The 26,419-nt window shown below is 51.2% G+C and overlaps 1 protein-coding gene across 1 annotated transcript in view; it reads left to right on the top strand.

Moving 5' to 3' along the window:
• Positions 1 to 1,021: 1,021 nt before the first annotated feature.
• Positions 1,022 to 26,419, top strand: part of MLXIPL (MLX interacting protein like) — a 38,905-nt gene continuing 13,507 nt past the window's right edge. The window contains exons 1-7 of the mRNA XM_006029909.3: positions 1,022 to 1,320; positions 13,678 to 13,784; positions 14,043 to 14,125; positions 14,599 to 14,688; positions 15,766 to 15,810; positions 18,508 to 18,706; positions 19,556 to 19,636. Of these exons, the coding sequence (XP_006029971.3) occupies positions 1,022 to 1,320; positions 13,678 to 13,784; positions 14,043 to 14,125; positions 14,599 to 14,688; positions 15,766 to 15,810; positions 18,508 to 18,706; positions 19,556 to 19,636 (904 nt within the window). The remainder of the gene's footprint in view (positions 1,321 to 13,677; positions 13,785 to 14,042; positions 14,126 to 14,598; positions 14,689 to 15,765; positions 15,811 to 18,507; positions 18,707 to 19,555; positions 19,637 to 26,419) is intronic.

The raw sequence follows: 26,419 nt of genomic DNA, 5'->3' as shown, positions 1-26,419 counted from the left end.
CAGCCTTGGGCTCCTAGCATAAAGCTTCTAGTTCATTATGGAGACAAATATGTGTTGTTTATATGTGATGATGATGATGCACCTCGCCGTCTGCACCCCCATTTTCAAAATCCTGGATTCACCCATGGCTCCAAGGGTATGTTGCTATGGGCGCTCAAAGCTCTTAGAGAGGCCTGTGGGATGTTCTCCCTGTATCTCTGTGTCTGCCCTCTCTCCTGGTCCCAGAAAATTCCCTGGAGATGTCATTTTAAAGGCCATCCTTGCCCTGTCTGGTTTTGAGGCCCCACGGTATGGCTCAGTGAGTTGATCCCTGCTTTGTGCTGAGCTGGACACCCGTTGCTATAATCTCATGTTTTTGTCCCTTAATCTGTATTTGTTCCCTGGGAAGTGCTGAGGGATACATTAGGGCAGAGGTGCTAGGTAAATACCATGTAGTCTTCTCCCACATGCGCACACACCACTCCAGCCCCTGAGCCAAGGTAAACAGAGAAGACTGAGCTCTCTAGCTGTCAGCAAGTCCTCTCTTTGGTCTTCCCACTTGTGTGGGCTAAAGGGGGTGGGAACAGGTGAGGGCTGTTTCTCTTTTAACTTTAGGCAGATGGTCATGGAAATAAAATCCAGCATACTCAGTGCCACCCATCCACCCAGCTCCAGCAACACCGGCTAACGTGCTGCTCGATTCCTGTGTAAAGAGCGTGGACGCCTGGCTGAGGGCTCAAGCAGGGGCGGGATTACAGGAGCAAGCCCTATAAATAGGAGTCACCGTGAGACAGCAAGCCGCACGTCTAGCAGGAGGGAGCCCAGCAGAGACAGAGCCGAGGAGGGAGAAGGCGGAGTGAGCTCTGTGTTCACGAGAGGGCGTGGTGGTTACGTATTATGCTGATGGGGACTGTGGTGTACACATTATGGTAACACAGCATCTGTGGACTCAGATATTACACTGATAAGTGGCCGCGCAGGTATCCAGGCAGGCTGATAGGGGCCTACAGGCAGGTGGCTGTTTCTGCAACAGATGCTGGGCATGATGGCTGGCGCCCAGGCGGGGTTGCCCAGTCCATTCCTGGAGCCACAGGTTGTGCCAGGCCCAGACTCAGACTCTGACTCAGACTCGGAGGATCCAGGCTCTGGCAGCGGCAGGTCAGGCTCTGGCTTTCTGAATCCATCTCAGGTCATCCACAGCGGCCACTTCATGGTGTCCTCTCCGCACAGTGACTCAATGCCCCGACGGCGCCACCACCGGGCCGAGTCAGAGGCTGCTGATCCCCGGAGCATCGACCCCACCCTTACCCGGCTCTTTGAGTGCATGAGCCTGGCATACAGGTGAGTCTGAGAACCACTTTGCCCAGGACTCCTTTTGCTTAGATCCCTGCCTCCCCATCACCTGGATCTTAGAGGATGTAAGTTTGGCATATGAGGTAGAATAAACGAATTCCCCTCCCCTCCCCTCCTCCCCCAGGTCTGGTTCTCCTTCCACAGGAATTCATGCACAAGTTGCAATGGGAACATTTCCTCTTCTTTTTGCCCTACTGGACTAGGGTGCTACCTCCTCTGGGAGGGACAATGCTAGGAGTTCCCACAGCAGCAAGGATGGGACTGGGGGAGTCTGCCCAGGAGAAGATTAGGGCCTCTCCCATATATAGTCTGAATTCTTCAGCCTTCCAACAGGACACGGAGCAGCTATGCCCATGTTTAGTACCATCCAGAGAAAGCTGTCAGAGCACTTTACAAAACCTCCCTCTGTGCAGCACTGTAAGGGAAGTGCTATCCTCTGCATAGCTATGATTACTGACTTAGCCAGAGTCATGGTAAGTCTGTGGCTGCCAGAAAATGATCCTAGGAGTCTTGGCTCCTAGTCCTCAGTTCTAATCCTAGAAAACACTTTCCAAATTCCCCCAAGGTGTCTTTTCCATGGCCAAGCTGGCTGCTCAGAAGCTCATGTGATAGAAGTCTCCATGGCCTTCAAGCTGGACTAAGCTTGTTGCAGTTCATCTCCTGATTGGGACAACTGAGTCAGTGCTCTGCACTGCACACTGATTTTCCCAGCCTAGATCCTGCCTACATCCAGGTTTCCCCCTTCCAACTCTCTGCAGTGAATTTGGGCTTGGTTGTTTCAGCAGTTGTCACTCTCAGCACTTCAATGAGAATGCCTCAGTCGACCAGGGTGTCCCACTGGATAGCATCTGGGAAACTCTTCCTTGGAGACCCTCAGATGTCAAACTCCCTCGTACAGTGGGAAAGGATGGTTCCCAAAGTTAGAAATGGGTGCAGGATCAACATCTTTGAATAGTCTACAGAATTGTCTAATGAGCAACTTCCCCCCTGATAACTGGAAGGACATGCTACCTGGTGACCTAGTGATGTCCCATAACAACACAGCCTATGTAAAAGAAAGAAAAAGAAAATGTCCCTCTCCTAGGTACCAGGAATCATTATATTTGGTGTTCAGACTTTACTGGGGGGTGCCCTGAAATTAAGTTGGCTGTGTACATTTGGCCTGTCAGTGTGTATCTGCGTCCAGAAGTGTACGCATTTGCCTCCCATTGCTGCACCAGTGAGGCACAGCTTCACAAAAGCCTTGCTTTGCTGCTCAGCAACAACTAATCCTGTGGGGGAATCCATCACACTTCAGAAGGATGTCTTCTTTTCAAGTCCTGCCACTACCACAATTACAGATTTTTCAGCATTGGGAACATAACATGGGATCGTGCCCTGGCAACGTTTTCCATGGTGCCTGGTTCCAGTTCTTTGATTGTAGTGGTCAATCATGTTCAACAGGATTTGCAGAGTAAGAATCTGACAGGGCAGTGACATGAATGCTACCATTATGGATCCCACCTCTGAAGGCAGGCAAGGTACTAAGCAACAGGGCTGGGGTGTTGAGGCTGAGTCTGTCATGTGAGTGGTATCGACATGCTAACTGCCTGGGTGAAGGTAGCTCTTCTGCTCACTACCTCACTCCCATTTTTCTGCCCTCAAACTTAGATCTTGCTCCTTGGGCCAGGAGACAGTAGTTCGGTAGGGTCTGTGTGCTTAGCTTTAGCAGTGGAGGACCTCATGCTACACTGTAGTTCTCTGTAATTCTCTGTTCTCCTACTGTCTCACCTGGAGGCAGCTTGCTCAGCCCTTGGGGCAGGAAGCACTAGATGTTCCTCTTGGGATATTTGCATGGATGCTTGGGGGAGGAGTGGGGGGAGCAGCAGCAGGCTCTTGATTGAGCTCCGTTCACTTCCCCTTGGCAGCTGTCACCTAGGGCAGCGGTTTCCGATCTGTAGTATGGGTACCATGAGTGGTACGCAGACAACCTGTCAGTGGTACGCATTAAAAATGTTATCATAATTACTTTATATGACAAAAATTTGCTGGTGATACTTAAGGTTGAACTAAAAAATTTGCTGGTGGTACTTAAGTTGTATTGTTTTAAATTGGTGGTGTGCAATCTGTCAGAGTTTGGGAACCGCTGACCTAGGCTTGCCATGATATGGACAATGCTGGAAGGCCCCCAGGGGATACTCAGGATGGGAATCTCTCTGATGCAAGAAATTCCCCAGACCTCTTGCCCACTTTTGTTTCTCTTCCAGATGCTTCCCAGTCCGCCATGCCCTTCTCCTTTAGGTGATGTCTCATGGAACACAGTGAGATCGGTAGTGTCCATGGAACAGAGCGGGGAGGGTCGGGGGGGCTGGCAGGGTCCCCCCATGGTCCCCTCCCCCAGGTCCTCCTCCCACGCCCCTAGTACTTACCAGCTGGGAGTTGGCTGCAGCTCCCTGCTGCAGCCACCGGGGACTGCCCGAATCATCAAAGCTCTCCGAATCTTTTCTGAAGATTCGGAGAGCTTTGAATCAATTCGGACCTTTTAACTGGTCCCCTGATTCGATTCAGATTCGGAGATCAGGCCGAATCTCCTCCGAATCAAATCACCACCCGAAGCTTCACGCAGCGCTAATAGGTCTATTACACTCAGTGTCTGCTGGACAGGACTCTTTCATTAGTCTTCATCTAGAAACCTTAATTAACACAACTCTGTGATCATCTTGAGTGACTGGGGTCACCAGCCCTTATAGGGGACCAAGTGCAAGAATTATCCAGACCGAGTCATTATTGCCTTCCATCTTGTGCAGTCTCTGGTACAAGTAGATGCACAGTTCCCATTCTGTCCCAGTTGCATTTTACACTTTTTTTGCACTGGTGTAAATGACTACAAAGGGAGCAGGGTAATGAGAAGTGAGCTTTTCATGCCTAACCATTTCTGTGGGGAGTTTCCTAGCATGATTTTATACCCTTACTCCCTTAATTCATTACCATAACAACACATATTGCTCCAAATACATGAGTGTGTCACCCTTTGTACTTAAAGAGTCTGCCAGAGAGTGCTGCTTGATGACTTCCAGGAAAACAGACACAGTAAACAGTGCAGAGCTGGTTGACTCACTGTTTTGATTAAAAAAATGTTGATCAAAAATGTTCTTTTAAGCAATATAAATATTTGCCCTGAAGACCTTCATTGCAGTAGAAACTTCCTGACTTTTTTTTCCCTGATTAAAAACAGGAGCAAGAATTTTCAGGGGAAAACTGGTTATCTTTTTAACGTTCTATTTCCATTTTTGGATAAAAACCATATTTTGACTTCAGAGACACACTTTTTCTTTCATTTGTTGCTAAAAATATTCCATGCACAATTAACAGCTTATTTCCCTACCCACCCCTGCCCAATTTTCTATGAAAAATAGTCATTTTTCAACTAGCCTGTAAAGAAAGGTTTACACAGGATGTTTATACCACTGCTAGGAAGAGAGGAAATCTCGCTGACCTGTGTAAGTACTTATATGGCTTATTACGGTAATTTCTGAGTGCTTTACAGTCTTGATTGCATTTAACCTCACAATCTCCAGCTCTGAGATAGGGAAGTGCTGTTATCTCCACTTTGTAGATGAAGGCAGAGAGCCCTGGTAGCTTGTCCCAGGGAACACAGGAAGTCATAGAATCATGGCATCATAGAAAAGTAGGACTGGAAGGGACCTGCAGAGGTCATCTAGTTCAAGCCCCTGCCTATCTGAACCATCCCAAGAACAAAGACAAATCCCAGTCTAACTGATTACTGAAGCTATATCGTTAGCCCAGTCACACAACCACAAGACATAGCACTCTAACCTGCCACAGGAGGACAACAGTGGTCAGTGTCCTGCTGCTCTGAGGGTTGATAAAATATTCTCGAGAGATCCAAGGAACAAGGCCATGCCTCCCTAATACAGAGGGAGGCAACCCCGCACCTACGACTGTGTCCCCATGTACAGGCACATGCGATTTGTGGCGCCTCAAACCTCTTTGTGGTATGACAAACCACATCTGTGGAACATTAAAACATGCCCCGTGCTGCAAATTTGCAGCGTGGGGCAAAATTTGCTACCAGGATTTCTCAATAGCAAACCCCTCCCACCCCGCCAGAAAAAAACAGTGCGGCGCACACAAAAATTGCATGAGTTGGAACAAATGGAGGGCTTGGTCCTCCGGTGAGATGCTCTAGCTGCTGGCCAGAGTGTCTCTACTGCTCCATTTGTGCCCCAGCTGCTCCAGCACTGGGAGCTGGGAGGATCTGGGCAAGGGCAGTTTGCCCAAAGTGGGACAATGTGTCACACAACAAAGTGCTTGTGCACGGGTGTGTACTGCAGCACAAAATAGTGGCACAAATTTGTGTTGCTACTATTTGTGCTGCTGCAAGCACATGCTCCTGCTCATCTGGACATGGTCATCTCAACCCAGGCCATACCAATCTGATCATGGGATAAAGTCAGCAGTGGAGTAGAGAACTAAACATTGGTCTTTTGAGTCCCAGGTTTGTGGTATAACCCCTGGACCATGCTTTCTCCCTCTGCGAGCTACCCAAGTTTGAGTTTTATGAAAACTGAAGAGGAAGAGTGCACAGTATTCAAGGCACAAGATAACTAGGGTTTGAGCAAGTGTTTCAGCCGTCTAAACAGAACTAAAGGGCTGGAGTTTTATTCTGCTCTGGAGGGAAATGCAGCTAACAAGATGTGTAGGGATGAATTGAAGATAATCCAGCCTAAGGTTCGGGGAAGCTGGTGTTATTAATGGCAATGCAGGATGTGAGAAGTGGAGAGGAGTTTAGGAGGAAAATTGCAAAGCATGATTGTAGCCATGTTTGTCTAGAGGTGGAGACAAGGACCCCGACAGGCATGCAGAAATGGATGCGAGAACTACCAGTGTGGAAGAGAGGATGAACATTAACATTTTACTGACATCATAATGGGGGATTTCAGTATTAGAAATGCACTAAGTCAGGAGTTTCTAAACTGTGATACGCATACCCCTGAGGGAGAAATTGTGTAATGGTGGATTTAATTTTCATTATATTAATAATTGGCATTTAAGGGGTTAAAGTATGGTAGGGGTATGCAGGCAGCTGGTAAATCTGGAAGGGGGTATGCAATAAAAAAAGTTTTGGAACCTGTGTACTCAGTCATTATCAAGCCTGCAGTCTCAGGGGTGAATGAAAGGGGCCTGTTGGCACTCCATGCTACCCAGGGCAATTTGCAGAGCATTCCCCACACTGCAAGGATGCAAGAGTGTCTTTGGGCGCTTTGTTAAGTCTGCAGTAGATGCTCCACATCTTGGGGCTTGCAGTTCCCTTGGGAAACTATTCTCAGCCTTCTGGATCTCACTAGCGGGAAGCTTTTCTTGATATTCATCCTAAATTACCCTTTCTATGTTTCCCCTATTTCAACTCTGTATCTCACACTCACTTTCCCTGTCATTCCTCCCCTTCAGTACTTGCAGGGGACTATTTCTCATCCCCCAGTCCCATGTGAAGTCATTTAGCCAAACACCATAGATCTACTTTGTCATTATCTTGGCAGGCCTTCTGTTTTGTTGCTATTCTGTGGCTGTCTCTCTCCACTTTGGCAGTCTGATTTAAAGCAGCATCCTAGTCGGGGTAGCACCAGAATCAGAGTGGCCTCTACCCTCCATGCTCTGGGATTGTAGTACTACCTGCTCTAAGTGTTCAGCTTGGGTTGGCTGCCACTCTCACCCTCTTTTCTCAGGACAAGTCTCACCCCACCGTACATTTTGTGCACTCGCGCACTACTTTGGAAAGTGGCCAGGCTTGGCAACAGGGATGTCCTTTGTGAATCTGGGGGGGAGTGCACATGCGTCAATCTGAGCTCAGCTGGGTTACATCTCAATGATATCACTCTGACTCCATCCAGGACACTGCTATCTGGAAGAGTCTCAACAAGAGTCTTCCTAGTTGGCATTTTCTAACTATAGACACAGCTACCAAATGGAGGCACCAGAGTTAAGATCCACAGAATGAGCCCGTGGCAGAGCCAGAGATAGGAGCAGAATTAGATGGCCCTAAGGGCTCCTGGGCCCAGCCTCTTGGTGCACAATGCTTCTCCAAAGGCTCATTCCTTTTTGTTATCTTGTATTAAATAGAGTAACTTGTGCCTGGCACTGTCAGGCCTGGCACTTTACAGCTACCAAGACAGGTTTCCTAATACATCCAGAGTGTCAAAGCAGGGTAATGCCTTGCCTGTCACTGAGCCATGGGCATTGTCAGTCTAGGAAACTGATTTTATGATTTTTTTCCTTGAAGAGAATTTTAGCCACTTTTCATCCAAGACTTGGAACAGTCCCCCTGCTTGTCTCTTTGGCCATGAAGATGAAGCTGGTTGCAAGTGATCAGGGGCTGGGGCTTTTGCTTTGAGATCCAGGTAGCAGGTTCATTGGCTTGTCTGCTTTTGGAAGTCCTGTTTCTCCACTCAGCCTTAAGATTTGCTCCACTCTCCTCCAGGATTTGTTTCTGCTAGAGGTTAGGGCAGATTCTAAGTAGATTTCAGGAGCAAAGATCAGCCCGCTGAACTTTAAAAATTGTTAAGTAATAATTAACAGGAGGAAACAACATAATTGCCACAGAGGTCTACATTTATTTCCCACCCCGCTTTGCTCCATGCTTCTGAGGGTGTCTCCATGTCCTATACTGTGGGAGTGTTACCACCAGCTACAGGGTGTGTGTGTGTGTGTGTGTGTGTGTGTGTGTGTGTGTGTGTAAGGGGTGGGGGACTTGTTCTTTAAGAATCTATTGCTGAAGGGTGCACAGCGCTGTCTTTCAAGGGTCAAAGTTCAACACAGAGCAGCACTGACACAGAGCAAAGCTGGGTAAACTTGGCTGGCAAGACTTGGCTAGGGGCCCAGAACCTCCTGCAACTCCATTGGCTCACTGTTGGCACCAGCCAAGTGTTTGCTTTGTACCGTGGGGAAAGTTCAAAATCCCCAGAGATAGTAGAATCAAAATCCTCTGTGAGCCTGAATCCTTAACTCTGTGAGGGCTTATCACCACTTGAGCCTCCCCATCATCTCGATGACCCCTAGATGAGAGCTCTGCTGGGGCATTTGGCAGTCAAACCACCTGAGCAGGAGATGGGGCTGCACCATGAATGTAATGCTGTTCTTTCAGGTTCCCCCTCCGGTGCTTTAGCTAGCCTGATTTATTTCTCATGGTACCTAGGCTCTCTGCCCACTAGTCAGATCTATGTAGTTCCTCACAGGTGTCTCTTGCACCCTGGCCTTGTGGCACTGTGAGCCAGTGGCTACCACCTATGGCCCAAATGGCCCTTGTTTCAGCCTTAGGGCTTTTAGTCATGACCTCAAGGGGGACTGGTGCCACTTTAGTCAGGGGGGGCATGTGCCCCCCCAGCAACCAGTCAGCAATCAGGGAGTCCCCCATGGCCAATTTTACCAACTGGGGGGGGGATCCCCAGTGGCCGATCATATTGGTCAGGAAGCGACTGCGGTGCTCCCACTCCCCAACCAGCGCTCGTAGGGAGGGCACCAGCGCTCATGCCTCCCCCACACCGCGCCCATCACCTAAACAGGGAGTGCAGCTTGTCAGGGCATGCACCAGTGCTCTCAGTGGGTGCACATGCACCCCCTATGAGTCACCACTGCATGGCCTCCTTTCATCCTTACATCCATGACCATACTGTAGGCTGTAGGCTTCCAGCCCTGGCCCTGGCCCACTGATTTGGACCCAGCTGTCTCAGCCTCAGCCATCTCTGGCCATTTGATATCTGGGCCCCTCAGCCCAGCCGTGCACCTGGTCTCAGCCCTCCAGGCATCCTTGGCCCAGGGCAAGGCTGTTCTCACTTCTGCCCTGGAAGTACATGCCATGGCCTGCAGTTTCCTATCCCTACCGGTTTGAGCTGGCAGCTCCTCTCCTGCAGGCTTCCAGGCTGCGCTGTCCTTCTGCCCCAGGAACCTGGGTTTATATCCCCTGGGCTCCTCCCCTCCAGACAGGTGTCCTTTTGACCAGCTGCACATATGTCCCTTCACCTTAATGGGCAGCTTACTGTGCCTTCTCTCCTGCACCTAACTCCTGTTCAACTACCTGGGGCTCTTTCTGCTGCTCTTTCTACTCTCCCTTAAAGTATCAGAAGCCCCTGGCTCCCTGTTACAGGTGGGTGCAGCAGAGAATAGAGGCGACACCCCTTCTTTTCTGCTGTGTTGAGCAGGGGTCACAAATGTATGTGAAAAGCTGGCAGTCTTGTCCATCTGGTAGGTTTTTGTAGAGCAGCCTTGTTTCCATGGATCAGTCCAGGACACCCTTTGAAGAGGGTCCTGTTGAGTTTGCGCTTTGCTTCCCTCTGGCCACAGAAGGCTGTGCCTGGGGTTCAATGACAGATGCATCTCATGAGGAGGATTATTATCCTTGTAGCAGCGGTCTTCCCTATGACTGAAAGAACTTCTAATGGACTTGCTAGAAGACACCTCACAGATCCATGTGGCTGAACCAGGATGAGGTGGTGTGATGGCATCACAGGGAACTACACTCTTATAAAACCAGGGAAGGCTGAAGAGCATCACCGTAACCAGCCTTCCAGAGAAAGTACACTCCAAGGAGCTCCTTCTCAGCTTGCTTTAAAAATCCAGTTGAACTCTTGGAGTCTCCCTGGGGAAATAATCTGGTAGTTCCCTATAACAGAGCCAATAGCACTGAGCCCATTATGTAGAAGTGATCATGGACTTGATCTAGGATACTATGTCCAAAGGTGTTCCACAGAAATTGGCATGCTGGAGGTACTCTGGGTGCTGCTGAGTTATTGACCCCAGCTGACTTCCTGCCCTTTGGGCAGGGGGCTGGACTCGATGATCTTCCGAGGTCCCTTCCGGCCCTAATGTCTATGACATCTATGAAATTTTGAAATCTGGCTCCTTGATACCAGGTCATAGGTAGGGACCTACTGAAATCGTGGTGCAAGTATGCTGTGCAGCGGCTCCTTTAATCTTGGAGTTTCCTGGGTGTGCTTCTCTGCTCTCATTGCTGATTGGCGGAGGGGCCTCACTATTTGCTCCTGATCAATAAGGAGGAGAAAACCATAGTTTTAAATATGGGGCAGTTTTGGCCCCCTGGCCAGTCAGCAGCAAGCAGTAGGGCCGCTGGGGCCCCTCAGCCAATCTGTGGCAGGAGGCAAAAACCACACCATGTTTAAAACTGTGGTTTTTTCCTCCCCACCGATCAGGAGTGAGCGGCGAATGGTGAGCAGTGGGGCCCCTCCACCAGTCGGGGCTAGGGGCGCATGAGGGAAACTGCAAGATTAAAGGAGCTGCCATGCAATGCATTTCTGCCACAATTTTGGTAGGTCCCTAGTCATAGGAAACAGATTTCAGGAAGTGTTGATACAAAATCTGGTGGGTTCTGTGTTAGAAGTATCTGTAAGTGGAAGACCTGAGCAAATAAAGGAGTGAGTGGCAGGAACAACCTGCCATCTCATTGTGTCTGGTGGCACTGCCTGTACCTGTGACAGTTACTTTGAGATACACCAGGATAGCATCACCCAAGGACGCTGCATCTACTGTAAAAAACTGGGACGGTGCTAGCAATAACAAGGAGGTTGGCATTGTTTGACACGGCCTTCTACTACCAATACAGGGAGAGGATCCAGCCCTTACTTAGCATGTAAAGGGATTATATAGCATAGGTGGCTGTGATAGGACTGGACCCAGTGACCCAGAGAGGTTCCTTCCAATCACATGTGTCTTCTTTCCACATCTGCATCCCGTACAGGGGAGGATTCTTTGGGGAAATCAACCAGTACGCTATATGAATGGGTGTAAAATTTCAGCTGCATTGTCAAACACATTCCCTCCCCTGCTTCCAAGAGGCTCTTTCTTTGCTTGTGCCCAGCACCATGAATCATGAACAAGAATAAAAAGGAAACCAATTCAGATCCCTTGCATCATGTGCTCCCAGCAGATCCCTCCACTTAGGATCCTCAGAGGGAAATTCTAAATAGGAGACGGCACAGGGACCACAGCCATAAAGCCTACATCAGAGAGCAAGATCCCTTTGCGAAATGTCCCTGGGATGGTTCTACAGCTGGGGTGGGCCAAATATGGTCTGTGGGCTGGATCTGGGCCATCAACAGCCTTGATATGGACCATGGGTGGACAACTGCCAAGTGCCAACTCATTGGATCTGGCCCATGGGTGACTGGCAGCTCTGACCTCTGTGTGGTGCTGAACAGGTGGGACTGCTTCCACCCGGCAGCATCAGCCCTTGATGCGGTGACATCATCTGTGGCCCTGCGCAGAGCTTTCACCGTGCCAGGAGGGAGGTGGTGGATCCATCAGTTGTGGATGCCGCTGGCAGGTTTGGGAGCCCCAATGCAGAACCTACCAGTGGTTTCCACAGCTGATGCTGCCACTCTCCTGGCATGCTGGAAACTCCCACGTGGAGTCCTGACCCAGAGCCTGCTGGCAGCATCAGCTGTTGACCTAGGCAGGAGCTTCTGCTGTGCTGGGTGGATGGCAGCAGCAGCTGTGGGCACCACCGGCAGGCTCCATGTCGGGGCTCCAGAACTTGCTGGCTGCACAATGGAAGTCCCTGTCTGGGACCACAGCTGAGCATCAGGGCTCCTGGTGAGCTACAACTGCAGCTGGGTTCTGGAGGGAAGGGGGGGGAAGGGAGAGACAGAGAAGAGATGAGACGAGCCAAGCCAAGAAGAGAAGAGAAGAGAGATGGATGTGGCCCTTGACAGGTCCCCAAAAGCCATTAAGTGGCCCTCCAGCTGAAATAATTGCCCACACTTGTTCTACAGGAAACTGCAGCCAAGTAAAACTCTAAACGCAAAGATGAATTCACTCTTTTGTCAAAGGATGGGGACAATCTCACCAACAGAGTAGAAAAAGCCCTTTCCCACCTTCCGCTCTGTGCTCACTCTCTTGCTGTAGTCCCCAAACTCTGGTTCATTTCCATCTTCTGCAGGGATAGCAGATGCTGCCCATTTGGCCCCTACCAGCTCTCTCTCAGGCCTTGCTTTCACTTGAAGGTTACTTCAGATGACGGTGATGTGTAGAGTGATTCCAGAGCAGGCCAGGTGCATACTCCAGCAGACTATAGGCTCCCTAGGAAAGGGAGGCATAGCAGAGTGACAGTAGTACTGGCTGACTCTGTTGCCCACACTCAGCCTTTCCTGGAAGCCTGGAAGTCAAATGGCAGAGCAGCAGTCTTGGTCTCCAAAGCCCTTCAGGAGGGAGCAGGAAGCCACTGGAGGGTCTGGGGCTGTCACTGCAAAGGCTGATGTGTTTCATGGGCGCTGGCCCCAGCTGGATCATACCCTGGAGCTGTTCCCCAGCTCCAGAACTTGCTCACAAGGTTTGCTGGTCCAAATCCCCAGCCTGTAATTCCAGGCTGGGGTGCTTTCCCTCTAACTCTGCTGAGCACGCCATGTCCTCCCAGCTGGTGTTTACCTGCTCTTTCAGCTGGAAGGGGATGTGTTTGGAGCCTGTGTGCATGGATTAGTGTAATGAGGCTGCCCGTACTGCAAGCTCCATTAGGGGCACCGTTGCCACCACAACAAGCTGTAAAACAAACATGGGTGCTTCTGGGAGCCTGGATACAGAGAGGGAGGATGCAGCACTGGTCTTGATAGTAGCGGGGTGGAGGGGAGGTAGCGCTTCAGGTCTGGACCCAGGGGCGGGGGAGCAGTGCTCTGGCATATACGCTTCAGGTCTGGACCCAGGGGCGGGGGAGCCTTGCTCTGGCATATCCCTGCCTCTCTTGGAGCTGAAGCAAACCCCCTTTGACAACCCCAATGCCCTCCATCTCCTACCTAGCCTGCCTGCCCTATTTCCTCTCTCAGACAACTCCTGTCTACTGCCCATCCACTGGCCATGTCCTATACCCCCCCTGATGCCTAAGGCATGCAGACTGCAACTGAAGTCTGAGGTCACATATGAAGCATGTGCAAGAGGGCAAAATATTTAATAGACTCTTTTGGACTTGTAATGGACTCATTTAGTAGATTCATCTTCAGATGATTTTCACAGTGTCATGCAAAGAGCAGCACAGGCATTGGTAGTTCTGAGCCAGCTCCCAAGAGCCCATGCCCCTCACTGTGTAGCCTTCACCAGGTGGCTACACATCGTGTCTTCCTTTCATAAACAGCTATTGGTTGCTGTGCTACACCCCAGAAGTGGCTGCAATTCAGGTCGGGATATGATTTCTATATACCCCTCACCTAGCTCATAGAGGTGCCCGGGGAGGGGGTGTCTCTGTTGCTGATTGTAAAGCACTGTAAGATCTTTGGCTGGAAGTTCCTGCCAGGAAGTGCTTTCTCCCGGGTCCTGTCCCATCTGCTTGTCTTGTGTTTGTTATTTCAGTGGCAAGCTGGTATCTCCAAAGTGGAAGAATTTCAAGGGTCTGAGGTTGCTTTGCCGAGATAAAATCCGCCTCAATAATGCCATCTGGAGAGCCTGGTATATTCAGTGTGAGTACAAGGGTTTAGGCCCTTGGAGGGCACTGAATCCTCTCCAAAGGTGTCTCTTTTCAGATTGAGGGGTGGGATTCATGGGGACACGAAAAGGTTCTCTCTTGAAGGGCTGATGGACAAATTCTCATCCCACAAGAGGGACTCCTGAGGGGTGACTGTTTGGGTGCTGTGGAGGGGTCCTCTCCAAGGATGGAGTGGGGGAAGGAGGGCATTGCTGTGGCACATAAACTGTGACTCTGCTCTTTGGTGTGGTAGATGTGGAGCGGAGGAAGAACCCTGTGTGCGGGTTTGTGACTCCCCTGGAGGGCTCTGAGGCTGATGAGCACCGAAAACCAGAGGTACATACCCTCTACTCTTCCTAGCCACCTGGAGAGGGGCCTTCACCTGGAGCAGCCAATGGATTGTGGGCTGAGAGCCCGCAGCTCCTGGGGCAGTGTGTGTCGATGGGATGGGAGCTCCTCCACTACACCCATGTTCCAGTTTCCAATACATTTCTTACATGAAAATGGTCTCTGTTCTGATCCAGAACAGCCAGCCCTAGATCCTGAGCAACCAGATGGAGCCATGCTGTGCTCCAGGCACAGGACAGGCAGGGATGTCTGGATCAAGCTTCTCCCAGCTGAGAGCATTGTAGTGGGCAGAGCAGGAGCCCTGGGTGTGGGGGAGCTCCCAGCTACTCCAGCCCCTGCCTCTCCCAGCAGTGGGTGCTGTAGGAAAGGATGCACTGGAGGGAGCTCTCAGCCTCTGCTGTGCTGGCCTTTCTACTAGGCAGGAGTGTGTTATGATGTGTGTGTCGGTTGTGTCCCACTAGGCTGTTGTGCTGGAAGGGAATTACTGGAAGCGCCGGATTGAGGTGGTGATGAAGGAGTATCACAAGTGGAGGATTTACTACAAGAAACGGGTCAGCTCCTCCTTCTTTGCTGTGCCCCTTGCTCTTCTTGGACTGTAAAGGCAGTGATGGGCCCTTGCAGGTTGGGGCACAGCCTGTATAGCCGTGGGATGTGCCAGAAGTGTCTGGAGCCAGAGCTGATCCCTCAGACAGAGCTCTTGGTCACCTCAAGTCCTTTGCCACGGTGAAGGCTGCTGGGGAGCTGGGACAGCACATAACTGGCACTGAGCAGAACAGATGGCAGAAGCCCCATTGCTGCAGATGCAGAGGGAAAGTCCCTGGAGGCCACAGTTTTCCATAGCCTGCTTGGCCTACAGAGTCAGCTTTATCCAGTCTCCCTGAGTCTGCCTGCAACATAGTCACCAGGGCTGTGGTGGGGCCTGCAGCTGTGCTTCAGCCACTCACCCCATGAGCGAATGACACTGGGAAGAAAATCCACTACCCCATGGCTCCCCCAGAAACTGCCTTGTGCTGTGTGAAGCCCTGGTGCCACCCAGTGCTCATGTTGGGTTACTGTGCCCATTTGTCTGACCCTCTCACTTGGATGTGGTACGGCTGGCAGGAGCTGGGGGACAAGCCTTGTTCCCTTCTGCTTCCTGGCTGCAGTGTTTGGTCTAGTACAGCCAGAACTGCTGCCAAAGGAGGGCACGGTGTGGCAGTGATCTGTGATGGTCCCCGTCCATTCCCTAGGCATACCAGTTGTGTTCCCATTGGAGCCCATGGGAGTTTGCCATTAGCATCCAAGGGGAAAGGATCAATCCCTCTTATAGGATAAGAACAAATAAAGAATTACATCATGATGCAACTCCACAGTGTGAGGGGCTTGGGATCACAGTATGATTGGTAATGCCTGGGGTTAACCACTGAGATGAGGGTAACCAAAGGGCTTATCATGAGGGTGAGGGCTCAGTCCCCATCTAGCTGCATGATGGCTCTCAGCAGACCTGAGGCCCAAAGGCTCTCTTGCCCTGGTGCATTCCCACACTGCAGGCTGCTTAGGATGCACTGCCCAACTGGGTGCTCCCTGCATGATTCATGTACTGTTCACACCAGCCCTGAGGAGGGCCTAATAGAAGTGTTTCCTTCCAGCTCCGAAAGTCCAGCCGGGAGGGGGAGCTCTTCAGTCCTAAGCAGGTAAGTGTCCCGTGGCACTGGCCTGTGCAGGAGGGAGGAATATGAAGTGGTGGCTGGGGTGCAGTGGGCGAAATGGCTCTTTGCTGTAGATCTGCCGCGTTACCAACTCCCATGATTTGATCACTGATCATTTGTGAAATAGCTGGTGGCTTCTTAAAACTCCCCCTCCCAGAAGCAAGGGATTGTACAAGGCTCAGCTTTGTTTAATTTTTTAAAATAGTTTGTAGCCTTATGGTTGCAGAGAAGTGCTAGGAAATGCGATTCCACAAGGGGCAAACAGTCCCTACCGACGATTACATTTAGAATCATCTCATGATTGTTCAGCCAGCCTCATGATTTAGGGGGATCTAGCTCTTGACTTTTGAACTTTTAATTGGTGATGCTGGATCCTTGCTTTCTGGAGGAGCGATGTCAGGGTTACAAAGGGTTAAAGTTCAGGATGTTCAAACCACATTTCTCCAGCTTCCTGGGATTGCCTCTAGGAATGGTTTGAAGTCTAGACAGATCCATGGGGGATCTGGGGACAGGGGCAGACTAGGCACTTGGTCTCCCTGCTTGCTCTTCACTCGGTCTGTGGAAAAATGGCATCTGAAAGTCCTCAGAGGGATTTGCTTATGGAGGGTCCAACCCCTCTGCTCCTACCCTGTACTGCAGTGATCTCCAACTTTTTAAAGTAGGAGATCACCTTTGGCATTTAAAAGCAACAGCAACGTCAACAGTAACAAGGACAGGGAATGAACTGAGAATGTAAGCCCCAAATCGGGGCTTGGACTAAGGGACTGCAGTTGGGTTAGGGAAGGGCAGTGGGTGGGTGCATGGGGGCGCAGGGGTGTGGGTGCATTTATTGTAACAGTTGTGCGAATTTCTTAATGCAGTTTAAGGGCACAACGGAAAGTTTATGATAGAAGATGTGTGTATACACACACACACACATATATATATACACGTGTGTGTGTGTGTGTGTGTGTGTGTGTATACACACATCTTCTATCATAAACTTTCCATTGTGTATATATGTATATATATGTATATTAGGGCTGTACGAAATTTCGCCGGCAGTTTCGTTTTGACTTGTTTCAAGCTCAAAACAGCAAAATCAAAACGAAACAGACAGCTTTGAAACAGCCTTGAAACGAAACGAGGCAAGTCGAAACGTTTCGAAATTTTCCAAACGTTTTCCGTTTCGAAGCTCAAGCTGGGCTTGCCTGCAGGGAAACAGAAACTAAAGTAAGGAGAGGGAGGGGGAAGGAGGGGAAGGACTGCTCTCATTATTGACTGTGTAGCTGGCCAGTGACTGTCATCCTTCCCTGAGGCCTCTTCCAATCCCAGTGCTCTGGGGGAGGGATGGAAAAGCTGCATAAAAGGCAGCATTGTTTGAACTGCCCTGCTTTCTGCCTTGGCATCAGTTGAGTGAGGGTGCACCTTAACACACACACAGTGTCACCCACCCCCACCCATGTAACGAGTTTTGCCTGTCAGCAGCTAGAGGTGCAGGGCCCCAGAACCCAGACTCCCCCTGCACCTATCTCCTTGACAGCTGGCAGGCTTTGTGGTTGCAACAGGGCCTAGCAGTTTTCACCCCCCTGTGCCCTAAGACCGATGCAGTCCCACAAGCACCCATGTCATGAGTTTTGCCTGTGATCAGAGAGGTGTAGGGCCCCAGAAGCCCTGCACCTATCTCCTTGACAGCTGACAGGCTTCATGGCCTCAGCAGGGGCCACCATCCCTGCAGCTTTCACTCTGCTGCGCCTTAACACACGCACTCTGTGTCACCAATGTCAAGAGTTTTACTTGTCCACAGCTTGAGGTGCTGTTTCCCCCAAATCCCTAAACCTATCTCCTTGAAACTTGGCAGGCTTCATGCCCTCAGAAGGGGCTACCATTCCTGCAAGTTTCATCCAAGTCAGGCCAGAAATGACAAAGTTATAGGCTGTTTTGAGCTCCCCTATTATAGCCTATGGGCAAAACGTCGAGACAGCATCAAAACAGTGAAACTGTTTCGACAAAACGAACCAGAACAACAGTTTTGAATCGAAACGAAATTTGAAATGAAATGCTGTTCCATAGAAATGTCGAAACGTAAGTTGAAACGGAACGGTGCCGTTTTGCACAGCCCTAATATATATGTATAAAATAATTAAAAGCAACCCAAGACCTACCATGCACCACACTACCCCCTGCCCCTCTGCCCAGCAGGTAAGTCTGTGGGGAGGAAAAGGACGGGGGGGCAGATCAAGGCAGAGGGAGAAAAAATTATTTGGGGGTATGCCTCCCCAGCAGGTAAGTCCCACCTGGCCAGGGCCCTATTCAATTTACCCCTGCTTCTGCCCCTGCGGCACTGTCCCTCACTGCAGGGGTCTTGATCTAGCTCCCACCCCTTCTCTTCTTCATGGACTGACCTGCTGGGCTGGGGTGTGCGTGTGCATGCATGCAGGCACTCAGCCCCCCATCCCAGCCTCAGATCAACACCAAGAGGCTCCGAGATCTACCGATGGATCAGATCCACCGGTTGGTGACCACTGCTGTATTGTGTTTCCTGGCACACCCTGCTTGCCAGAAGGTACAGGGAGAACACATTCACACCTTATCTTAAAATCAGCAGCACCAGCCCCCCAGCACAATAAGGGCACCAGGAAGCATGAGGCGTATCTGGGGAGAGGTATCCAGGTGCCCTTTGACCAACTGTCTCTTGTGCAGGATGAGGGTGCCTGGAAGCCAACAGAGAAATGGTGCAACCAGCTATTCTCCAATGTGGTACCCATGCTGCTGGGGGATGAAGAGGAGGAGGCTGAAGGGCGGCAGCACTTTGACCTGGACAGCTTTCTCTCGGACATCTCGGACACACTCTTCACCATGACACAGACCCCCAGCTCCCACCAGATGCTCCCAGAGGACGGTACTTTGCCTCAGACCACTGTTCCCTCAGTGATACTCACTGAGGGCTGAGGGCCCCAGGGGTGCCAACCTAGGCCCATGTTATAATTGCTGTTATGCTCTTAGCCCCTTTTTAGCTCCCCCCCCAGAGTCAGTGAGGACCAGTTGCCTGAGCCTAGCATTCAATCAGCTTGTGCCCTTCTATGTCCCTTGTCCCTTCTTGGCTGCTTCTGCTCTGAGCTGATGCTGGCCCAACTCACTTTCTGATTTGTGGATGAGAAGTTCTGGTTATTAATATATTAATGTACCCTCCTTCAGATCTGCTCTTCACTCTCCATTCCTGGACCCCTCCTTACCTAGGACGTCCTGCCACTTCCTCACCTGCCAGGAGACAGGGCATCTATTGACCCCTCCTGTGCCCTCCCACGTCCTCAACCAGCAGGGAGCGGGCATCAGTCCCCCAGGGTGGAGAAGTGCCCCTTTCCTTATGGAGCAGATGGAAGCCTCAGGCCTCTGAGAGCTCCAGTGTGTAGGGGTAAAGGGACAGGTGGGATTATACCTAGATGATCCTGGGCATGGGAGTGGAGTCTACCCAGTGCTGGCAACAGAACAGACAGGTCTCTCCAGAAAGGGCCTAGGATGCTCCTTTTTCATTGTCTAATGGCACAAGGTCTCATCAGAGGCCTCATGCCAGCACTCTTCCGTGAGAGCCAGATAACAGGTGTGGGGCACAGGGATCTGGCAAGACTAAGGAGCTTGCAGGAGCAAGCCAGGGACACTAGAAGCAGATGGAGTTGAAGGGGGAGCCCTGGGAACTGGAACAGGGCCAGGGGAACTCAAGAAGTGATGGTTTGGCTCTGCCCTTTTGCAGCCTACACTGGCAATGCTGACATGATCCAGCCTGGCTTGACCCCACTGCAGCCCAATCTGGATGATTTCATGGAAATCTCAGGTAGGAACCAGGCCTGGCTGCAGCCACTGGAGCTGATAATGCTGGTGTGTAACCTGGATGTGTGGAGCATGGATGGGGAAAGCAGTCCCATGGGCACAGCTCCCAATGCAACCCCAAGTGGGCTGGAATTGAGTCCTTCCCTGTGGCCTGAAGCAGAGTTGGCTGACACGAAGGGCTGTATGGTGCTGTGCAGAGCTTGCGGGTGCTGCAGGGGCCCCTGGCTTGTAACAGTAATGAACTGAAGGAGGAAGAACTGGTATACAGCTGAAATGTACAGATGCTAATCTGGGAGGAGGGTCCAACAGGAGCAAAGACAGACAGGCAGCAGCCCAGGTATGCAGGGAAGGGTTAGGGCCCAAAGCAGGCCCAGAGGAGGAAAGCTTCTGGGGAGGGCGGTGGAGGGTCTGTGGGGCAGACCTCTGGAGGTGAGTTGATGGAGTGGAGGGGGGTGCTCAAGGCAGGGCTTGTGCAAACCAACCTTCTCCAAATGTAGCCTTCTTTACAGGAATGTGAAACCACAAGAGGGTTTGGCTGCAGACAGAGGAAGGAAAACTCTCCCCACAAGAAAGAGGAAATCTCTAGGGGAAGGGAGCAACTTTCCACTGTACTGGTGGACTCAGCAAGTGGGATGGGGGCAGGAGGCGGCTGGGGGAAAGTCATCTTCACCTTTATGGCCCGTAGAGTACTCCAGGGTATGCAGCCCCTACGCTCCTTGGCCTTTAGAGCAGCCCCTGTGTCTGCCTCTTTGGCCAGGGAGGAATAGACACCCCAGAAGGACCTGATCTTGTGGAATGAGGGTTCCTTAGGGAACATAGATCTCACTGATTACCCACGAATGGCTCAGTGCCCAAGCAGATAGGGAGCTCTGTAATGGCTTCTCCATTAAGTCTGATAGGAAGGGAAGCAGAGCTGCAATGATGATGACAGCTCCCAAGGCCCCTGTGGGAGCTGGTCCTGGATACATGGGTGGGGAGAGCTGTTTGGCACCACCTAGTAGCTTTAAGGTGGGTTCCCAGTCCCAGACGCTGTTCCTCCCCATCCTGGGCAATGCCTTCCTGCCCAGTGCTGCCAGTTTAACATACCCCTCAACAGAGTTTCCAGCTCACTGGGCTGTTTCTGCTGAGAGAGAGAGAGAGAAGGGATGAATCCACTCGGTGCCATAAAACTCTGGATCCCTAAAGCAGCTCACCCCCAGCCTGTATTGGGGGGAGGAGGGAGGATACAAGGCTTGACCAGGCTGGTCTATAGGGCAACAATGAGTGCTGGCCCCTGCCCCGCAGTGCTCATGCTACATGCTCTGGAGTAGAAGCAGCCTTTCTATGAGTCCAGCCAGAAAGCAGAGGGGCAAAGAAGGGTAGGAAGCATCAGCTGCCCCATCCAGGGGGCATGTAAATATGTGCCTTAGGCCTCCTCTCTTCACAAGGAGTGTGGCCTGACTGTGGGTCAGGTGAAGGAGAGAACCTGCAGTGCTGGGGGCAATGAGGAGATGGGAAGAGCCTCAGAGTGAGAGCCTGGTGAAAGGGGGAGCTGAAAAAGGTGGGAGGGAAAAGAGAGAAAGAACTGGGATGAAGGATACACCAAAACTAGCAATGGGCCAGGAGGGAAGGGTCTGCACTTGGATGGCACTGACCATACTGAGGGGCAGGGACAAGGTGGGTATGTCTGGGCTGTAATGGCAGTAGTGGCTGCAGTGTAGAGCAAAGATACGCATGCTCGGAGCTGCTGAGGCCAGACTCCAACTGATCCCTGAGCTATCTAGGTTCAAACTAGTCACATCTGTGTAGAAATGTCCTGGGAAACACTGAGTGAAGGGGCTGAGGGAAGGGAGGGAGGAAAAAGGGCAAAAGCAGGAATAACTCAGCCTGGTTCCATCTATACTGCCCTGTAGCCTGCTGTGTCCTGGGCCAAGCAACATGTGGCATCCCCACACTGAGCTCCGCCAGCTGGGAGTCCCCTCCTAGTTGAATGGTGGGGACACCTCCAGAACATGTGCCTGCAGGAGGCTCTCTGTGCTCCATGTGAGCTTAGAGCTGACCATGGCTGGCGAAGGCTGCTGTAGGAGCTGGTTGGACTGGGCCTCTTGGATTTCGGCTGCCAGTATCCACTTCCTATTTTCCTCCTTCAGAGGAAACAAGTGATCTGTCATCATCGGACTGCTGGATGATGCAAGACCAGATGCTGGCAGAAGACTGAGGTGGGGGCAGCAGATTTGCCCTTGCTTGCAGGTGCAGTTCGGGGCACTCTCTGGATGAGGTGGACCGCAAGGGGATAAGAACACTAAGGAAGCCCTGAAGTGTCTGCCTTCTTCCACCATGCCCAACAGCACTGCCACTGGCTGGAGATACCGGAGGGAGGCTCACGGAGACCTCATCAAAGAAAACTCCCCCAAATTCACTCTTTACAGTGCCCCTGAGCAAGGGATGCCAGGATAGTTAAGAGTAGGCACAGCCTGTACTTCAGCGTTGTTTCCTATTGGGATCCCTGCTGGGGGTAGCTATGGTCAGATCGGCTGGGAGCTAGGGCTGCTCAACAATTTTCTGCTGAAACTATTTTCAGTGGGTTTTGGAGGAAATGGGATTTTCCCTGAAACTGTCTGTTTTGCACAACAAATACTAAGATGATGTTCAAAATGGTGCTCCAGTCCTTCCTGGGAGTGGCAGCCCTGAGGCTTCGTGACTCTGTTGTCCCTTTGCCTGGAATGCATCTCTCAAGGAACAGAAGGCCACAGCTCTGGCCACCAACCTTTCCTTACCCTGAGAGGAGAATGATGGGCACAGTGCAGCTGTGGGCCTGCCAATAGAGCCATAGGATCCCAAACCACCATCCCCGTGAGACACCTTGGTGCCAGCTTGAACCAAAATATGTTGGTTTTCAGCCCAAACCTTTTGCAAAAACTCAATGTTTTCTGTGAAAGAATCACCCCCTCTCCCACAAGCGTGACCCCTCAGCTGGTTCTTCCTGCCACAGCCATTGCTCAGCTGTGTGCCACACATGCACATCATGGCCTGCTGGAACATGACAGCTCTTAAGGCAATTTAGTGGCTAGAAAAAGTGAAGCAAAACCTCCCTTCCCTCTTCCATGTGTGTAATTGATGTGGTTTCTGCATCAGTACTATGAGACTGCCCCGGTGGGGAAGGTGGGAAGTGAGGGCTCCATGGGATGCTCTTCTATTACAATAGTCCACACTCTGGAAATGCCTGGGAACCCCTGCTTCCCAGGCCTCCCAGTGGGAATAGGGTGTGCTGGATGGAAGGGGTGACCAGTCAGCAAGTCTGGACCTGAAGGAGCAGTTCATCTCAGTTGCTTGTGTCTCTCCCTGGGCTTGTGCTGCTGCCTCTTTTGTACAGAGGCTGTCAAAAGCTGAAGTATATCTGCTGACCACAGCCACAGAGAAAAATATTCTTCTGTCAAGAAGCATAAATGAGCTTTTGGGGGTCTGGAGAGGCAGCTCTTACTTGACCAGGGCTCCAGGGTCTGGGAGGACTTGAGGAGTATATAGTGGTATTGTAGGAAATTGCTCAGTGCATGCAAGTAGGTTGATTATTATACTGAGCCTTGCCCCAAAGATTGTGTGAAGTAGGAGCAGAGCCTCTGAAAGCAACTGAGCCCCATGTATGTGCAACAAAATTGTTTCCAGGAGGGCTGGAGCGGTCCCATTCTCCACAGCATCTGCTGGGTATGAACACACTTGATAGTCTGTCTGGTTGGCTTAGATGACTAAGAGCTAGGCTCCACTGAAAAAGATAGTGCTTGCTGGTTTCTGGATGCTCTGGAGGATGCCTTCCCAGGATGGAAGACAGAAACATACTGTCTGCCATGATGTTTGGAGAAATGGCTGTGAGCAGGCTTGGACATGAGTGCTGAGGCCCAAAGGGTCTTGTTGACCCCATCACTAATGTCAGCTGAGTCAGTTCTTCTCTGCTGCCAGAAAACCCCAAGACAGAGACCTGACGCTTGAGTCCATGATGACATGGGCTGTGTCATGTTGTCTTCCCCCTGTCAGTCAAAGAGCAGAAGCCAATCCCAAATAAGGAACCACTTTGTGCCCTTTGTGTGTTTGTGTGTGTGAGGAGTCTGAGCCAGATGGAGAAGTCCTGATGGCAGATGCAAGGGAGCAGCTGGGCCTGGTTTCGGAGTGCTGCTGGCACCCTGCGTCAGGTAGGACACTGCTCTTTACCCCAGGGACTAGGTTAAGCTAGTCACTGCCCAAAGGACAGCATCGCCATCCCCCAGGGTTTGGGAAGTGGCTTTCTAATGCCCGGAGGTGACAATGAAGTGTCTTCAATTTGGGAGCAAGGTGGACGATAGAGGAGCTGCACCCCCACAGTATGTTACTGCCCCAGTGTCCTCCTGAGGACAGCCCAGAGCCCTTCCCACAAGGACAAAATACTTGAGAGCTTGGGTGCGCACTGCCAGCATGAACTTCTTTGAGCTCAATCCCCAGCTCGGGCTGGCTGGGGTCACCATTGTGGAGCTGGTGCCATGAGCCCTGTGCCAGGACCCAGGGAGGAGGTCTGTGCGGTGCAGACAGACAGGTGTCATTGGACTGGTCAAGATAGGGAGCGTGCAGGGTACCCCAGAGCTTACAGCCTACACGCAAGGGAGCAACTGGGCAGTCAGTGCTCACTGCCAGTCTCTACAGTGCAGTGGGAAAGGCCACAAGAGGAATCGAATCTGCAGTGCTGAGCACCATAGGAATGCCTATAAATACATGCAGAGCCCTGTGATGCCAACAGCCTGGGCCCTTCACAGAGTGCAGTGCAGGTGGAGAGGTTTGCTCTGTGGGTGAAGAATGTGCTTAGCACTTTTTATGGCTGAGATGTAGTGCACTGATTAACAAAACAGGCCAGCCCAAATGTATCCCAAAGTGTGGAGAAGCATGGCTGAGTGTACCAGAGATGGCTAGAAGGCAGCTGCTGGGACAACTGGGTGATTGTTCCTGCCGTACCTTGCCTGTAGTATCTGAGGGCATCTGAATCCCAAGACCTCCAGGCTTGGGCCTGCATGTAAGATGACTGCCAATGGATTTGGGAACACCTGAAGTCCCAGGGTGAGAGGTCTGGGATGGAGGATGCTCACTGGTTGTAGCACCATACATGGTGTTTGCTTAATCAATATGATTTGGAGCTGATTTGGCTAATTTGACCTGGAACTCAAAATATATTATAAAACAAAAGACGTCTGGCCCTTGGGAGTTATTTTCACCTCTTTGCCCCCTGGGTATAAAATACTAACTAAAATAGCCAGCCTGGGAGATGTGCACTCACCTAGCACAGATGCAAATAGCCCCAGGGCAGAGCAAGAATTAATATTTTTAGAGCTAATGTCACACACTGCAGGGCGAAAGGGAGGCCTCCTAAGGCTAGGATCGGGTGGCTTTAAACATGGGGAGTGTGGAGCTGTGGGGCCTCCAGGGGTTACCTGTTATTGTAATAAGGGAATAATTTTCTTTTGCATCATGCAAGCTTGCTGCCCCTGATGGCCCTATTCCCTCAGGCTCGCTGCAAGCGAGGAGATTTCAGGGTGAGGGGAGCTGCCTCTGCTCGGTGACACCAGGTACTCGAGAGTGGGATTGTTTTTATAGCCCTCTCAGCACCACAGGCTGCTTTTCAACAGGGCTCAGCTGCTGGGTCCTCACGTCAGCCACTGAACCTCCAAGAATATTTACTCAGTTGTTTTGCAGCGGGAGGTGCTAGTTCCTGAGCTCTTTGGCTAGTCTGGCCCGTAGAGACCTGGACTTACTTCTCTAAGGGATTCCCCATGGACATACAAGGATCAATCAGTGGGGCTGAGCAGGGCAAGCTAGTGGTAGGATTTGCTCCTGTGTGGAGCTGGCTGAAACCAGGACAGACAGATCCTCAGTCCCTTAGTGCAGTCATTCTTGCACATCTGGTAACACAGTGCCCTGGGTGGGGTTCTCTCAGATTTGGCCTCTGGGGTGAGAGGAGGTCCATGTGGCCATGCACTTGCCCAGGATGATGGGGCTGGAACGAGCAGAGTTCAGGCTCCTGGTGAAGGGCTCACTCTAAGAGCCCATTGCTTTCACCAGCCCTCACTGAACAGTGGAAAGAAAAGCAGAGGACTAGCAGACAGGCCCTGTAGGCTCCCTGCACTCTCTCTGCTCTGGGGCACATGCACTTGTTTCCTATGGACTGAATGCCAGAGATGGTGGTGGCTGTCAGTGTATGGGGAAGGGGGGAAGGAAGCCCCTTGTTGGTGAAGCATTGGCTGTGGGCCATACCAGCTGTCAGTCAGTTCCTGGGATGGCAGTGACTTCATCTATAGCACTGAGGCATGGGCTGTATTACTGTCCCAGCACGACAAACCCCTTTCCAGGGAGACTAATCAGATTGAGACTCCTTACCACTGCTAGAGCAACGTGTGCATGCGCCCTGAGTGACCCCTTGTATGCAGCTCACTGTCCTTATACTCATAGGTTCCTACATGGTTTGAGACCACCTTCCTTCCAGGAAATACCACCAGCGGTTTCCAATCTGTGATATGGGTACCACCCATCGTACACAGACAACCTGTCTGTGATACACATTGACAGATTTATTATATTTCACTTATAGGACAACAATTTGCTGGTGGTACTTAAGGTTGAACTGAACAATTTGCTGGTGGTACTAAAGGTTGCATCGTTTTAAATTAGCCGTGTGCAATCTGTCAGAGTTTGGGAACTACTGCGCTAGACCACAACTCACCACTGAAGGCCTTGTGACACCCTCAGCTGAGTGTGTGCATCCAGGCTAACTCATTCCAAGCTCCCACTCCTGTAC

Source organism: Alligator sinensis, unplaced genomic scaffold (assembly GCF_000455745.1).
Source record: "Alligator sinensis unplaced genomic scaffold, ASM45574v1 scaffold773_1, whole genome shotgun sequence".
NCBI classification, from domain to species: Eukaryota; Metazoa; Chordata; order Crocodylia; family Alligatoridae; genus Alligator; species Alligator sinensis.
The sequence above is the reverse complement of the archived record's forward strand: the minus strand, read 5'-3'. Positions and strand labels throughout refer to the sequence as shown.